Below are 16,770 nucleotides of genomic sequence, written 5' to 3' on the forward strand. Positions count from 1 at the left end.
AGCCTGATGGTGGCCGGGACCCTGCCCCTAGGAAGCATTTTCTAAGCTTGATTTTCATAGATCCTGACAGCCAAAGAGAAGGATCGCTCCAAGAAGAAATCTCTGGAGTCTGCTAGCCAGAGAAGATCATCATCAACCCACCATCTTTTTAAACTTCATCCATCCTCACTTTTGACCATTCTGAGCCCCTACTGTGCCCCAGGAACCATGCTATGCCCCAGGGATCGATAACACAAGTAAGATCTGTGCTCTCACTTATGTAAGTGAGGCAGAAAGTAAGTAAACAAACCACCGCCAAGTGTGGGACATGCTGTGACTCCCTGCTGGGTGTGAGGCTTGGAGGAGTCAGGGAGGGCTTCCTGGAGAAAGAAATAGCTGAGCAGAAGACAGCACAGCAGTTCTCATAGCTGGCACAGCAGGCCCGGGAGGGATCTGAGCAATCACAGAGAAACAGACTCCACAGTGTAAAATCGCAGAATCAGAGACTCTAACATCAAAGGATTCAGAGTAATAGGTTCCATATTTCTCTACTAACAATATTTTTTTCCCCAGGGTCTTCTTTCACCAAGACCTGAGACGTATCTTGCTAGGGAAGCCCTGGCATCTTTATAAAGTGACTTATGCCTATTGTACAACACAGAAAAATAAGATCTATAAAGAAGTGGGCTGGTGGGTGGAGGGAGTCTCCTTCAAGCCCTGGTAATATTTGGGCATGTTTCCTTTCCTTTCACGTATTTTTTGGGGGGTTGTTTTTAGTCTTTTATTTTTTTTTTCAATTGATATAATTTACATACTGTAATAGTCAGCATTTTTGTGTAAAATGTAGTGGTTTTTAATATATTCGCAAGGTTGAATAACCATCACCACTGTCTAATTCCAGGACATTTTCATCTCCCCAAGGAGAAACCCCCTACCCGTTAGCAGTCACTCCTCATTGCCCATTCACGCCAGCCCCTGGCAGCTACTAACCTGCTTTCTGTCTCTATGTGCTTGCCTATTCTGGACATTTCATGTAAGTGGGATCAAACAGTAGGTGGTCTTTTGTGTCTGGCTTCTTTTCTATGACATGTTTTCAAGGTTCATCCATGTGGTAGCAGGAATCAGTATGTCATCTCTTTTTATAACTAAATATTTCTTTAGATACCACATTTAAACAATACATTCGTCAGTTGATGGGAATTTGTTTTTTCTTTTTCACCCTTTATGACTATTACGAATAATGTGTGCTGTGGACATTTATGTACGCGTTTTTGGTGGGGATCTGTTTTCCATTCTCTAAGGTATGGACCTAGGGATAGAATTTCTGGGTCATACTTTCAGAGGAAGAGCCAAACTTTTTTTCCAAGTGACCCCACCGCGTTGCATTCCCACCAACAATGTATGAGGTGAGTTCTGATATCTATGCATCCTTGAGAACACTTGTTATTGTCTTTTTTTGGATTATAGGTGTCCCAGTGGGTATGAAGTATCTCATCGTGCCTTTGATTTGAATTTCTCTGATGATTAATAATGTTGAACATCTTTTCATGTGCTTATTGGCCACTTGTGTATCTTCTTGGAGAAATGTCTATTTGAATCCATCGCCCATTTTTAATTGGGTTAATTGCCTGTTTGTTGTTGAATTGTAATAGGGTTTTTATATATCCTGGATACTAAACCCTTATCAGATACATGATTTGAGAATATTTTCTCTATTCTGTGGGTTGTCTTTTCACTTTCTTGATAGTGACCTTTGAAGCTCAAAAGTTTTTAATTTTAATAAAAGACAAATTTATCTCTCTCTCTCTTTTTTAAAAGATTTTATTTATTTATTTGACAGAAAGTGAGAGAGATCATAAGTAAGCAGAGCAGCTGGCAGAGAGAGAGGGGGAAGCAGGCTCCCGCTGAGCAGAGAGCCTGATTCTGGACTTGATCCCAAGACCCTGAGACCATGACTTGAGCTGAAGGCAGAGGCCCAACCCACTGAGCCACCCAGGCACTCCAATTTATCTCTTTTTTAAGTTGTCTATGCTTTGGTATTATTATATGTAAGGTTACCATTGCCTGATCCAAGGTCATGTTGATTTACACTTAGGCTTTCTTCTAGGAGTTTTACAGTTATAACTCTTAGATTAAGGTCCTTGATCCATTTTGAGTTAGTTTTCATATATGGTGTGAGGTAGGGAGTCTAATTTTTTGAGGGGGGGCATGTGGATATCCCGTTGTCCCAACATCATTTGTTGAAAAGACTGTTTTGTGTTTTGTTCCCCCATTGACTTGCTTTGGCTCCTTTGTCAAAAATCAATTGACCATAAATATATGGGTTTATTTCTGGACTTTCAATTTTGTTCCATTGATCTTTGTGTCTATCTTTATGCCAGCCTCACACAGTCTTAATTATTGTAGCTTTGTAGTATGTTTTGAACTTGGGGGTATAAATCCTCCAAATTTATATTTTTTCAAGATTGTTTTGGCTATTCTGGACCTTTGCATTTCCATATGAATTTTAGGGCCACCTTTCTTTTTCTTTCTTTCTTTCTTTCTTTGATTTTATTTATTTATTTGAGGGAGAGAGAGCGAGTAAGCATGGACAAGCAAGGGGAGGGACAGAGGGAATAGGAGAAGCAGACTCCCTGCTGAGCAGGGAACCCACCCACCTGAGTGGGGCTCTATCCCAGACCCCAAAACCATGACCTGAGCTGAGGGCAGATGCTTAACCAGCTGAGCCACCCAGGTGCCCCAGCCTGTTCATTTCTGGAAAACAACAACCACAACCACCACCACAACAACAACCAGCTGGGATTTTGATAGGGATTACACTAAATCTATAGATCAATTTGGGAAGTATTGCCATCTTAACATTAAGTCTTCTCATTCTTTCTTTTGGTATTTTTGAATATAAAGTTGAGCTCATGCCAAATATGTTGTTTTGAATCCTAACTTACATTGCTTAATATTCTATCATAGGCATTTCCTTGTGTTTAAAAGATGTAAGAATAATTTTAGTGCTATGTAATATTCCATTGTTGAGCTGCACCACACAGAATCATAAACTTTTGGTTTTTGGCTAATCTATCATGGGCCCCTCATGATGCAGGCACAAGGGAACACTGGGAGGCCAGGCAGCAGAATATTCAAGGTATCCCCTGCTACAGGTGGGGAACGGGACTCACTGGAAAAGACAACGTTCTGGTTACTGGAGAGCTGACCTGTCTGCCCACCTGGGAGCACCACCCTGAGGGAATCAAATCAGAATGTTGTTTTAAGCTGCTAAGTTTGCAGTCATTTGTCACAAGCTCCGTAGGAAACAAAAACGTGCACTACCCTTATATGCTTCTCCCCTGAAGTGACATGTGACACTTCTACTCCTTTCTTGTTGGCCAGAGCAAGCCATGTGGGCATGCCTAACTTCATAGGACTGGAGAAACGTGCCCAGCCTCACAGGGAAATGGCATATCGATGAATATAGTCATATATGCTCTACCTGTGCTATCTGTGTGTCTCGCTGATGTCTTCTATTCTAGTCCGTGAAAACAAAACAAAACAAAACAAAACAACAAAGTGCTGGTGGCAACTCTTTTAAGTCGATTTCGTGATTCACTAATGGGCTGCGCCGCCCTGATTAGTAAAACACTGCTCTGTAGACCCTCCTCCGCGAACCCTCATGGAACACATGACACGCCCTCGATATAGCTGATTGGTTCAGGCAGGGAGGCACCTGACCAAAGCTGATCAATCAAATTCCTCTCCTGGGAATTTGGAATTGGGCCGTTCAGCCAGTTAACAGTGTGAAGCTGAGTGAGAGGCTGAGTAGAAACAGGGTCGGAGTGAGCCGCATGCCAGCCAGAATGACGGAGGAGCAGAAAAGGCCTGAGTAAGCAGAGAGAGTTGGTCCTCAGAGACAATGGAGCGGCCGATCGGAGAACAACACAGCCCCGAGAATATGCAGCCCCATGGGGAGAGGCGGAGAGAGAGCTACCACCCGAGAGGCTGATGGCTTCCCCATTCGTGGCTCCAGCACTCCTGCGTCCTGCCTGCGCGTCCTTCCCGTGAGAGTTTTGTCTCCTTATTCTCCTCCCGCCTCCTTTTCTCTAGCCACCCTCCCTGAGTTTCTGTTCCTTGTCTCCAGGGAGCTTTAGTCTTCTAGAACCAACCCCCGGTGTTTCTCTTACACGGGACTCAGCTTTGACTCTTAGAATCAGGCTGGTGGGGCATGGATGGGTCTGAGGGGGTAGGGGGTGGTGGAACAAACCCAGCTAGCCCACAGTTTTGCACGTGTGTCCTTGCCCTTCATGGTGGACAGGCAGAAGCACAATCACAGGGTCCAGGGAACTGGAACACCGCCCCCCCGCCGCGGGCGTGGGGGGGGGCGGTTTCCTGACAGTGTTGGGGTCAGGAAGCCAGTGGGGTTGTTTCAGGGAGGCCTTGGCTATGCAACAAAGCAGGACATGGGCTCTGGAGACACACAACCAGAGTTGACCTTCCAGAGCCTCAGTTGTCTCATCTCTGAAATGGGGTTGTTGAAGGATCAGCAGTGTCCTGGGAAAATTACCGAGAGGCAGTACTAGGGCAGAACATGGACTTGGGCATGGGAGGCTGCTGTTGTTGTTTGAGGAAGCTGCCAGAGTCCAGGCTTCCTGAGGAGGTGGCCCTGGGGGCTGATTGAGTTAGCTCAGGACATTCCCCACCACTGGCCATGTTTCCTGCCCTCGTTGCCCTCACTCACCTTCTCGCCCCATATGCACCTTTTCGTCCCTTTGCCCTCCCCTCCCCTCTCCAGACTCATTTCCCCTGTTTTCTGCTTTCCCCCAAAGCTGATAAAAGAAAAAAAAATAGAAATAAAAAATAAAACACCTGCTTTAAGAAAGCAGCAGAATTGGATATAAAGTACTCAGCCTCTGGAGGCAGACAGAATTGGGTCTGAATCCTGACTTAGACTCTTGGCTTGCTCTGTTCCTGGACAAATTGCTCCATCTCTCTGAGCCTTGAGTTCATTATGTGTAAAGTGGGAGTTACAATGCCCATTTTACAGTGTGTTAAGAGAAAGAACTAATTAGGCACTCAAGAAATGCTAGTTCTGTCTGTCTTACTGCCCTTCCTCCTTTCCTCCCTCCCTTCTCGACTATTGCTTATCCTGGCCTGGACCCCAGCCCCCACCTGTGGTAAGGATGCCCCTCGCTCCTCTCCAGGATCACCTCAGTGGCTTTCCCTGACTCACTTAGAACTCAGGCATTTGTCAGGCCCCAGGCTCCCGAGAGGTGGGCTGAGGTTTCTGGAAGCAGCTGGGAATCCCTGTGACTTCTCTGGTCTCCTGGACACAGGTCCAGCCCTAGCTTGGGAGCTGCTGGTTCAAACTGTGTGATCTGTATTTTTTTCTCACTTTAGTGATTATTACACCCGAGCTGACTGTGGCATTTTCACACTCCAAACACTGGTAAATATTTATGAGGAGGAGAAAAGCCCAGAACTAGGGTAGGTGGAGGGGAGAGAAGTGCCAGTGCCTTCTTTGCAAGCCAAGCTCAGCCCTCTCAGTGGTCCCTTGTGCCCTAGATGTTAGGGTGGGGGTGGAGTGGTGTGGTCCAAGGAGGCAGAGCAGAGCCACCCCCCACCCCTTCAAGGAGGAGCGACTGTCCCCATGGCACTGTGAAGTTCACCCCACCTTGCCCTGGTGGCCTGCTGCACTTCCTGCTCCTGGGGGCCTGTTCCATGCTCTGGGTTTTTGGCTGGTTTGTTTCATCTCTCATTCCATCTGTTATGCTCACACCTGCAGGGCAGCATCCCTCTCCCCTCCTCTCCCTCCTTCCTCCAGTAACTTCTCTGGTCTCTGCCTCCTTGCTTTTTCTTCTCTCTTCCCAACATTACTCTGAGCAATTCTGGAGCTAGATGATGGGGTTAGGTGAGGGGGTCTCGGGCTCCCAGACCAAGCTGGGGAAGAGGATAGGGGCTGGTGGATACTGCAGTGTGCTCTAGAAGGCCCAGAGAGCACTTCGCAGGAGTTGGGGGCTGCGTGTCTGCCTGACTCGGTGTCTAGTGCTCTGCTCTGTGGCCAGGGGCCCATCCCCTGTCTTTCCTGGGCCTCAGTCTCTCAGTTGATTCCTTCACTGATTCCTTCAGCGCCCACTCAACTAATATTTGTCAAGTGCTTGCTACCTGCCATGCATTAACACAGATCTATTAAACGCCTACTAGGGACACCATTCTAGGGACTCAGGACACATCCGTGGAGAAGAAAGTTCAGGCTGTCTGCCTCATGGAGCTGGCATGTTAGCAGACCAGACAGGCATAAATTAGCAAGTCACTTGAGAGTAGGTTAGCAAGTGCTGAGTGCTGTGGGAAAGTAAACAGAGCCAGAGGAGGAGAGGGAGTGCGGGGCAAGGCCATGGTGAAGCCCCATCACAGAAGGCATGGGGCTGGGCCAGCAGATCTGTGATTGGGCAGGTACTGCTCGAGCAAAGGCCTGAGGCAGGACCCACCCTGGTGAGTCGGAGGAACAGCAGGGAGGCACTGTGACTGGCAGGGTGCGAGAGAGTGGGAGCTGATGCCCACGGGTGAAGGAGGCAGAGAGAAGACCACTCTCACAGGGCTTTTCTTCTGCATGAGCTTGGGAGGACTTTGAGCAAAAGAGTGGCAAGGCCTGACATGTCTTTTGAGAGCCCCTCAGCCTGCTGTGTGAAGAGGAGGCTGAGGGGGCCACGGCAGATCCCACGAGAGCTACAATGGCAATTAACGGAGGCTTGGGTGGGGTAGCACCAGAGATGGTAAGATCTGATGACACCAGACGCTGTTTTGGCTCTCAAGGCTTGACAGTGACTGGAGATCACTCTAGGTGCTTGTCCTCTGTCCTGCTGAGGGATGGCATGTGGGGGCCTTCCCCGTGGCGGGATGCACTAATCCTAGCTTCCTCTTTTTGTCCACAGGGTGTTCAAGAAGGCAAGCCCGAATGGAAAGGTGAGTCCATAATAACCGCACCCCAGCTCCTCCCTGGCCCCACATTCTTGTCCTCTCTTGGGTATTTCTATTGCCCATGCAGGACCCCCGCACAGCCCTGTCAGTCCCTAGGAGCTGTCTGCCACAGGGGAGGGACTCTCAGGAAACATTTTGTCTGAGGGGGGCAGTCCGACTCCCCTGGACTTCAGGGAGCCCCTACTCCAGGCTGAGGCACAGCCTCTCTTAGAGACATTTCAGTGCAAGTGTGGTCATTAGACTAAGTGCCAAGGGCCTCAGAAGCACTGGGTCCCCTGGTGTGAGAGGCCACTAGAGCCTCTCCTCTGAACCATGGCTTCACCTAGTTTTCTGAAGCAGCTCCCAGGGCCTGCCCTGCTTTCTCACTTTCCACAGGCCCCAGGCTCCATCCTGCTTTCCTTTCAGTTCAGCAAATAGATACTACTGACATCATTCCCTGTCGGGTACAGGCCTGGCCGGCAGAGCCCGGGACAGGATATACTGAGACAAATGAGGCACGGCTCAGGCCACTCCCAGCCAGACAGGGGAGGCAGACACAGACACCCATTACTTCAATGTGCGTTAGCAGGGGTGAGATCAAGGGATGCCTGGGGATGGCAGGACCCAGCCTGGGCAGTCAGGGATGGCTTCTCTCCAAAGAGGCTGCGTATCCAGGCAAGGCAGGGTGAAGAAGGGCATTCTAGGCATGAACATAACTCACCGGGAGTGTGGGGGCATCAACAGCAGTTGAATCGGAATGCCCAGAGGGAGGCTGGGGAAGTGGGAGCTGAGGGGAGGCGGTTGCCGGGTACAGGAGCTTGGACTCGTGGCCTGGGCTGGCAGATAGCACCGCATTGCTCCCAGGGAGATATCACGCATCCCTGTTTGCCCTTTCCTGCTGAGCCAAGATTCTATCTTAGATGCCTTCTCCGCCCAGAGTCCCTAGGCAGCCCCCCTGACCTATCAGAGCTGGCATTTGGAATGAAACCCTTTTGTCATCACCTCTGGGCACAGCAACCATTAGAGGGTTTTCAGACAGGAGTGACAGCACTGAATTTGCATTTTAGGAAAACCAGTCTGGCTAAGGAGGGGAGAAAGGCCTCCAGTCCAGAGCATGTGAGGCCGCCGGCTTCAGGCCACGAAGGGGGCTGGTGTGTCTGGTGCGTTGTCCAGGCAACGGAGGCTGTGGGGAGGAGGAGGGTTGGACCGAGACAGTTGGGGGTGAGGGAGGACTCAGCACGATGCAGGGACTGTGCAGGAACACGAAGTGTCTGGCATGACACTCTGGATCCTAGCTCTGGAGGGTCTTCCCAGCAGGGCACTGGCTCCCCGTTCCTCATTTGCCTCCAAAAACCAACCTAGGATGAGTGGAGCCCGGCCAGACTGCACAGGGGCAAGGAGCAGTGAGGAGCATGGAACTCAGGGTTGTGAGCCTTTGAGCCCGCTCTGGGTTGCCCTTGCTGTCTCGGAGATGTGCCCAGCACCTCCCGGGCTGCAGACTTCTTTGCTGCTGCTGCTCGACGCTCAGCAGTCAATCTTGGTGTGAAGATCTCAGGCCTCAGTGTCCTCATCTGTAAAATGGGAACAGTAACAACTGCTTTGAAGGGGTTTAAGATAAATAGGCACTTTCAAAATTGTACAAGGGTTTGGTTCGTATTAGGGCTGGAGCTCAGGTCCAAGTCTAGTGTAGACTGCAGTGTGGGCTTTGGTTGGGTTTAGTGGTTGCAGAAGCAGCTCCCAGGGTTTCCTCCCGAGCAAGGGCCGGGGGCTTTTCAGGGATGTGTCCTCCAGGTCCACAGCTGCTAATGTCCCCTGTGCCTCTCTTCCCCAGCTCACTGTCTATCTGGGAAAGCGGGACTTTGTGGACCACATCGACCTCGTGGACCCTGTGGGTGAGTGTCTGTAGGCTGTGGAGGAAGGTGGGGAAAGGTGGAGCTGACCTGGTCCCTTCTAGGGAAGGGAGTGTTAAAGCCACCCGGGAGTGGACCTCAGGTCTCCAGACGGGCCTGGCACCAAGAACAGGGTGTGAGTGTCTTCCTTTGACCATTGGCAAGCATATACCATGTTTACTGAGCAGCTCCTTGTCCCTCAGTGAGGATTATGTGAGGGGAAAGTGCAGGTGGATTGAGGGGGGAAGCCCGGAGCGTGGCCAGATGATTGTGAGGACGGTGAGCAGCCACCAGTGCGAGGCTCATTACACACAGACACTAGGGTAGCTCCATGATTATCCTTGCTTTGCTGCTGAGGAGAATGAGGCACAGAGAGGTCAAGTGACTTCCTCCAGGTCACAGAGCTAGTGGTTTGAGGAGCCTGGATTCAAACCTGGGCGGCCTGGGTCCACAGAATCTTTGTTCTGCTGCATCCTGATGGCAAAGGTGGGAAGAAAACCTTGGGGCTTATGAAATGGGGGCTGTACTCACCCACATGGGGGTCTTGGCATGGGCTGGGTTGAGGCTAAAGTCACCTTTTAAAGTCTTACTCTAGGTCAAGTTTTCTTAGCCTCGACACTCTGGACAGTTTGGGCTGGGTGATTCTTTGTCCTGTGCGTTATAGGTTGGTTAGCAATATCCCTAGGCTCTAGCCATTAGACCTTAGGACTACCCTCTCCATCCCAGGAGGACAATCAAAAATGTTTTTTGGACATTGCCAGATCTCCTCTTAGGAGGTACAGTCAACCCTGGTTAGGATTCTAAGAACCATAGCTCTCATTAGAAGAGCCTGACCTTACTGCCTTTTTCCACATCTATAAGAGGGAGGGAGGGAGGGAGGCCCAGAATTATCCCTGTTTCACATAGGGGGACGGTGAGGCTCAAAGCGGCTCTGATTTCAGAGGGACGAGAGCAAACCAGAGTAAGGCCAAAGGAGGTGACCGATGGGGAGGATGGACACTGGAAACTGCCTGAGGCCAAGTCCAGGTGAAGAAACTAGATGTGTTACGTGGGGAACATTCACAGAGAATGTGGCCTCTGTTACATATCCCTGGAGTTGTCCTGGGGCCAGAGGGCAGAAGTGAGCGTGCGGTTCCAGAGCCGAGGTGGGAGCAGAGAGAGCACAGCTGGCAGGTTTTGGTTCACTGGGAGGAATCCCTTTGTGACAGTGGGGGCAGGAGAACTGGGGAGTCCCTGGGGTCCCTCTGCTGAGGGGGTGTGTGCAGGGCTGTGGCTCAGGGAGGTCAGCCCCCCATTAGGCCCTCCCTTCCTGGCCTGGAGTAGGATGACCCCACTTTTCCTCCCCTGTGCTGTCTGGGGACCCTGTCCCCTCTGCCATTTTCATCTCCTCTGTAAGCTGCCTCTTGGAGGCAGTGAGCAAGCATCCCAGTGTTTATCTATGGCTTGCTACAAAGCACAGTTTCCGGCAGACTATCTGGGGCCGGGGCTGTCCCTACCCATTGGCCTATTAAGGACAGCAGCGGGGTGGCACTGAGGCTGGGGGCAGGGAAGGAGCAGGAGGGAGCCAGCTCCTCCGGTGCACTCAGGCACCCCGAGAACTATTTGGTCAGTGTTCTCAGAGCAGAGCAGCTACTTTGAGCCAGGCCCTGTGCTGGGCCCTGGGGATCCCAGAGAGCTCTGGGGCACTGTCCAGAGTTGATCAAATGATCCACAGAGAGAAAATATCTTGCCCATCATGACATCGGGATGATTATGAATTCCCAATGCATAGCTATCCCCTAGGGTTCCCTGTTAGGCTCCAGGGCAAGTCTGAGCCTCCCGTCACCACCCCGCCTCGTCTTATAGACAGGATGCCGCTGGTCAGGCCTGGCCCTGCTTCCTCCAGCACCCCCGGGATCTACTCTCCCAAGCCTCAGAGCCGCACCCTTCCCCCTGTCTGCTCTGTTATGCCCCATCGTCATCTAACTGGTGACCCATACTGCCCTTTAAGACCTGGCTCCTGCTTCCCTCCTTCAGGAAGCCTTCCTTGACACCCCTGGTTGTGGGAGTGCCCTCTCCCCGGATTTTGTGCAGAGCCCCTGGTGCTCAGGGACAGAGGCAGAAGGAGAGAAGATGGGCAGGTTTGGGGACAGGGTGGACACTCCCCTGATCAGGTATCCCTTGGGCCCGCCCAGGGCTGGATAGGACCAGGAGCCCTCCGGCACTCTTTTCCAGATGTGGTACCCTGAGATTCCCTGAGAGATTGCTGTGTGGGCGGTAGGGAGAGGGTAGCGGTGGATGAGAGCTGGGGAGAGAACATTTTGCTTATTCCATGGGTATGGCTGGGTGAGGTTCGGCCAGAGGTGACGGGATGTCAGGCAAGGAGGCAACTCCTGAGCCTGTGTTTCTGGCCTCCTGGGGTCCTGAGGGGAGAAGACGTCCTTTGTGTCCAGCTAGTCTCTACATGGCCACGGTCAGGCCTGGGGACATTCTCTGTGGGATCACATGAACGGGATACCGTCTCAGCCTTAGATGTATTAAATCCATCTTCACAGCAGCCCTGGGAGGTTGGTTCTACAGGATTGCAACTTCTGATGGCAAATCCCAAATCCGAAATCTCTAGAAGTCTGCACTCGTTCCTAAGTTTGACATGGGATTCATTTAGTGGCAAAACCTGACCTGAACTAACAGGAAGGTCTTTATACTTCAGCCTCTTGATGAAAATATTCCTATTTCCCTGCAGTGGTGTTAATGGGTTTGAGACCAGATCCTGCAGAGGGTGTTACAGAGTATATGGACGATGTACCCTGTGGCCTTTCCACAGTTCAGAACCTCAAAATTCTAAAGTACACCTGATCATAGCAGTTTCGGGCCCATATTGTTCTTATGAACAGGGAAGAAACAGAGCAGTCACCTGCCCTAAGTGACCTGCTGGGCCTATAAGTCCAGCCTGCAGGGAGGGGGTGGGGCACGGCAGCGCCCTCCCTTGGGTGATGGCCTCCCCGTGTCTCTCCTGACGCTTTCCGACAGAGGGATAGTTAGGTTCAGGTTTGGCTTGGTGTTTGGGGCTCAGGAATTTGAGAGGTTGAGCTGGGAGGGTGTGCTTACTCTCTGTCCTTCTTCCAGATGGCGTGGTCCTCGTGGATCCTGAGTATCTCAAGGAGAGGAGAGGTGAGGTGGTAGGCCCCACCTCCGGCCTGTGACGGAGCCTCCTATTCCCCACTGACCTCTAGCCCAGGGCCTCCCTGAGTTCCTGTCCAGGCAGGACATTAACTAATTCTGCGGCCTTAACCTGCCCAGCCCCACTGGCTCTTCCCTTGACAGCTCCAACGAACATCAGAGCAGGTGCCCTGGCCTCCTCTGGCCTGGACAGTCCACCCATGCCCATTTTAGAAGAACCTGGTCAGTGCCCCAATCATGCTAACGTCAATATATCGTGACTTTTGCAAGGCCAGGATGCCCAATAGGTCAAGAATAAGGGTCTCATTATAGATGAGAAAATTGAATCCCATGGAGGTGAAGGGATTGTCCAGGGTCTGCAGGAAGACACAGGGTGGAGGTTGAGCTAGGACAAAACCTCGTGCCTCCCAGACACCACTCAGCACTTGTTTCCCCCTACCCCCCGCTCTCTCCAGCCACAACTCTTCCCCAGCCACCCCCACCCCAATCCTGCCAGCCTACTCCAGCCCTCACCAACCCTGTCAGACCATTTCCCGTGCTCCTGCGCACTCCACTGGCCAGAGTGGGTGGGGGTGGGGAGTGGGGAAGGACAGAACCGATCCAGTAGTCAGACCCTACCTCCCCCACCCCTGGGACCAGGCTTGAGTGGCTCCCCTGGGTACCTGGTTCTCCCATCCCCAGGGTAGCACAGCCTTTCCTACAGGAGCTCTGGGACAGACCTGGGAACTCCCATTGGGCCGGTCCCAGGGCTCAGCTGGTGCTCTGGAGTGCCGGGGGGGTGGGAGGGGGGACTTGTTTGCTGCCCTCTGGGCCCATCCTCAGCATCCCCTACTCCCACAGTCTATGTGACACTGACCTGCGCCTTTCGCTATGGCCGGGAGGACCTGGATGTCCTGGGCCTGACCTTTCGCAAGGACCTGTTTGTGGCCAACGTGCAGTCCTTCCCACCAGCCCCCGAGGACAAGAAGGCCCTGACGCGGCTGCAGGAGCGCCTCATCAAGAAGCTGGGCGAACATGCCTATCCTTTCACCTTTGAGGTTAGGGCCAGCCACGCCCCCCCCCTAGGAAGCCCTGTGGGCAGGCACATGAGGGCAGCCCTCAGTTTCTCAGTGTACATTGGGACCTGGGGCGCTGTCAGTGATCCTGCCTGGTAAGTGTCTCTTCTCTGGCCACCGCCAGGGTGTCACCTTACCTCTGAGCTCCTCCTTGGAGCCTCCAGAGTCCAGCTCATCAGTGGGGGAGAGGCTGCGGAAAAAGAAGGGAGCCCTGTCTTGCTCCTGAGTCATTATGGACTGCCTCCTCCTTCAGACCAGCCACACGCCTGGCTTCTCCAGCCCGGCTCATAAACGAGGCATGGCACGTAGCGAGTTCCCTGCTCTGCCCCTTCCGAATAGAAAGGCTCCCAGACTCGGTTTTAAAATTTCCTGTTTCTCAGACTCCGATTCTGTGATTCAGTGAAATCCACCGGCTTTCTGGGAAGCTAGAGCGGGAGGGAGGATACAGTCATTCCGTCCAGCGTACATGTATTGGTTTCCTGTGGCTGCCGTAATGAGCCACCGCCAACCTGGGAGGAATGAAACATGACCGTGAAAACACACACGGATGAGCTTACCATTTCAGAGGGTAGAAGTCAAACACAGGTTGTGCTGGGCTAAAATCCAGGTGTCAGCCGGGCTCTATTCTTTCTGGAGGCTCTAGGCCCCACTCTTTCCAATTTCTAGAGGCTGCTCGTGTTCCTTGGCCGGTCGTTGCCTACGCCTCTGTCTTCCAAGCCCGCAGTGGCTGGCCAGTCTATCTCTGAGCCCACCACTCTGACATGGACACTTCTGTTTCCAGCTTACCCTGCTAAGGTCCCTTGGGGTTACATCGGGCACACCTGGATAACCCAGGATACTCTCCCCGTCTCAAGATCCTTAATTTAATCCTTAACACCTGCAAAGTCCCCTTTGCCATGTAAGCTAACAGTCAGAGGTTCTGGGGATTAGAACGTAGGCATCATTGGCGAGGGAAGGGGGATGTAGGGGGGTGGCTCTTATTCTGTCTTTACCACAAGCTAGGGGTGACCTGTTAGACAAAGAAAAGCCTTGACATCCTTGGCTTTGCTGAAGGGGCTTCTGGCCCAGTGTGGGGTATCCTTGGGATGATCTGACAGGGGAGACATTGTCTGTCCTCTGGAGCCCCTAGTCTGACATGGCCTGTTGCTAGGGGCCCCCTGGTGTGACGAACATGTATGGGGGTGGTGAGTGGGCAACATGGGGAGCTTAGGGGTCAATGTGACAGGAGACCTATTCTGTCCTCTTAACAGATCCCTCCAAACCTCCCGTGCTCCGTGACATTGCAGCCGGGGCCTGAAGACACAGGGAAGGTGGGTCACGTCTTTGGACGCTTCTCTCTGGGCATAGGACATTTGTATCACCAGGGCCCTGGCTTGCTCTCTGAGAGGCGTGGACCCCTCTGTGTGGGAGCCTCTTTGTGTCTAGGCCACTTCAGTACCGCCTCAAATAAGCAGTCTCTTCTCATACAGAGAGGGTGTCACTCCCCTGCCCCCTGCATTCAGTTACGTGTCATCTCTCCTGGGCTGCTTTTTGGCTGCAGCAAAACCAAAATGTTCTCTGAACTACCACCTGGCCTCACTATCTTGCATGGGGGTGCATTCGTTTTGGTTTCACAAGTGGGGAAACTGAGGTCCCAAAAGAGGTGACACCCCTTGTGTTGCAGGCCCTAGATCTAAGCCCCCATTTCCTCATCTGAAAAATGGGCACAGTAGGATGCGCCGCCCCGTGTGGTTGAGAGGGTGGAGCGAGGCCCTGAAGCGCCCGATGGTCTGCACACAGTATGTGCCTCCCCAGGCAGGGCTGTGGAGGCATCCGTTGTGATTTCCGGGTGGCTGCCTCCATGAGGACAGCTGCCCAGACCAGTCAGGTGTCTGAGGGTAGAGCCCAGTTAGGATAGTTTGGGATGTCCAGAGGCGGGGCGGGCGGGGGACAGTGCTGGGAGAGCTCTGTGGGAAGGTCAAGTGGGGGAGGCAGCCACCCCCAGAGGCAGCGCAGTGCTGGGGCTGACCCTGGGTCCTGAGTCAGGCTGCGCACCAGGCTGTGGGGTTGGGTATTCCTATCCAGTGCCCTGGTTTGTAAAATGAGAGGGAGCTGGCTGTGATGTGGAGACCCTGCCCTGTCCAAGACCCTGTGGTCAGCAGCTGCTTCCCCTCAGGCCTGCGGTGTGGACTATGAAGTCAAAGCCTTCTGTGCCGAGAACCTGGAGGAGAAGATCCACAAACGGTGAGAAGGGCGCAGCTTCTGTGGGGTGTGGGCTGCCCGCTGGCAGTGGGAAGGAGACAGGGCCAGCAAAGCCTGAAGAGATAAGTAACAATACCAGGAAGTGTGCGAGGAGGGGCCACACATTCCAGCCTCAGGAACCCCAAGATGGGTGCTCTGGAAGGCTGGCGAGTCATGGAACATTTCCTGGGGCAGGTGGTCCAAGGACTTGGGCTCAGGCGTCAGTGTTTCTCCCTTTACACCACCGAAATCCCCTCCTCCAGCTCCCTGCCTTTCAGTTTGCCCCACCAGACTGCATGGCTCTTTATTTTGTTTCAGAAAGAAACAAAATTCGGATTGTTTTTAACAGTGAGCAAGACTTTTCCCAGCCATCCTAGATCCCCACTTCTCACTTCTCCTCCTAGGGGGCCATTAGCAGCAGGTGGTGGTTGGGCGGGTGGTGGGGGCTGGTTATGGGGTCAGTGGAAACTTCTAAGCAAGGGAGGGAATTGTAGTCGGAGAAGCCCCTCTGGAGAGAGTGAGGGGGAAAGTCAGTCCACATGTCCGAGAAGGTAGCGTTTTCCTGGAGAGGCACAGCCCTGGGGAGAGAGCCCAGGCTGGCAGCTGGAAAGAGCTGGCCCTGACTTCTGAGATGGACTGCCCAGCCCTGCTCTCAGGCCTGCTCCTCCTCAAGGCAGGCCCTGCCCTGCCTCCTGGTGAGGCTGGCCTCAGCCCCCAGCTCTGATGAACCCACTTCACCAGGCAGTCAGTGATCCTATGGGAGGCTGGCTGAGGGCGGGCGCGGCAACTTCCTAGGAAGTGGGCTGAGCTTGCCACCTGGAGGCTGGAGTGTGTATTGCAGGCATCTCCCTTTCCAGCCTGGGCAACTCTGGGGTGTCGGGAGATGGGGCACTTTTTTTCCCTTGCTCCTCTGTCTTTCTTTTCCTCTTAAGACCTGAAACAGGGGAAAGAAGGGAGGGTGTGGTTTTTTGAAGGGGGCCTGACTAGAGCGAGGAAGAGGAACAACACTGAGGGCTACTGTCTTCAGCTCACTGTAATGGCACATTTTAAGTCCATACCAGAGTTAATACTAATGATGATATAGCAACTATCATTTATCAAGGGCCTATTAAGGACCAGACACTATTCAGAGTGACAAACATGTACGAACTAATTTAATCCTCTCAGCAACCCTGGGAAAGAGGTGTTGCTATTATTACCATTTTACAGATGAGGAAACAGACCCAGAGGTGAATTTACTCAAGGGGGTATAGTTAGTAAGGGGAGAGCTAAGGCCTTAAGCCTGGCTGTCCGGTTCCAGGGAGTGAAGGTGAGCAACAGGGATGCCGGGTCCCCTAGCACGCCACAGACACTGCCTCACCAGGTCCCATCCCCTCTGAATCCTTGTGTCCTCGTTTCCTCCTTGAGCCCCTGTCACCTTCCTTGAGCCCCATCTCATCTCTGGACCTCCATCTATTCACTGGTCTCTGTTCCCTTCACTGACCTGCATCCCCCTGACTGAATCCACACCCCTTCACTGAACCCTT

The 16,770-nt window shown here is 52.5% G+C and overlaps 1 protein-coding gene across 6 annotated transcripts in view; it reads left to right on the forward strand.

Annotated features, from left to right (window-relative positions):
- Positions 1 to 16,770, forward strand: part of ARRB1 (arrestin beta 1) — a 69,720-nt gene that overhangs the window by 40,866 nt on the left and 12,084 nt on the right. For 5 of the 6 annotated variants that reach the window (XM_047691562.1, XM_047691561.1, XM_047691557.1 and 2 more), the window contains exons 2-7: positions 6,897 to 6,927; positions 8,753 to 8,813; positions 11,916 to 11,960; positions 12,810 to 13,006; positions 14,275 to 14,334; positions 15,180 to 15,247. In XM_047691562.1, coding sequence (XP_047547518.1) covers positions 6,897 to 6,927; positions 8,753 to 8,813; positions 11,916 to 11,960; positions 12,810 to 13,006; positions 14,275 to 14,334; positions 15,180 to 15,247 — 462 coding nt within the window. Of the gene's footprint in view, positions 1 to 3,767; positions 4,029 to 6,896; positions 6,928 to 8,752; positions 8,814 to 11,915; positions 11,961 to 12,809; positions 13,007 to 14,274; positions 14,335 to 15,179; positions 15,248 to 16,770 lie in introns of those variants that run through there. The other variant, XM_047691560.1, reaches the window with a different exon arrangement.

Source organism: Lutra lutra, chromosome 10 (genome assembly GCF_902655055.1).
Source record: "Lutra lutra chromosome 10, mLutLut1.2, whole genome shotgun sequence".
Lineage (NCBI taxonomy): Eukaryota > Metazoa > Chordata > Mammalia > Carnivora > Mustelidae > Lutra > Lutra lutra.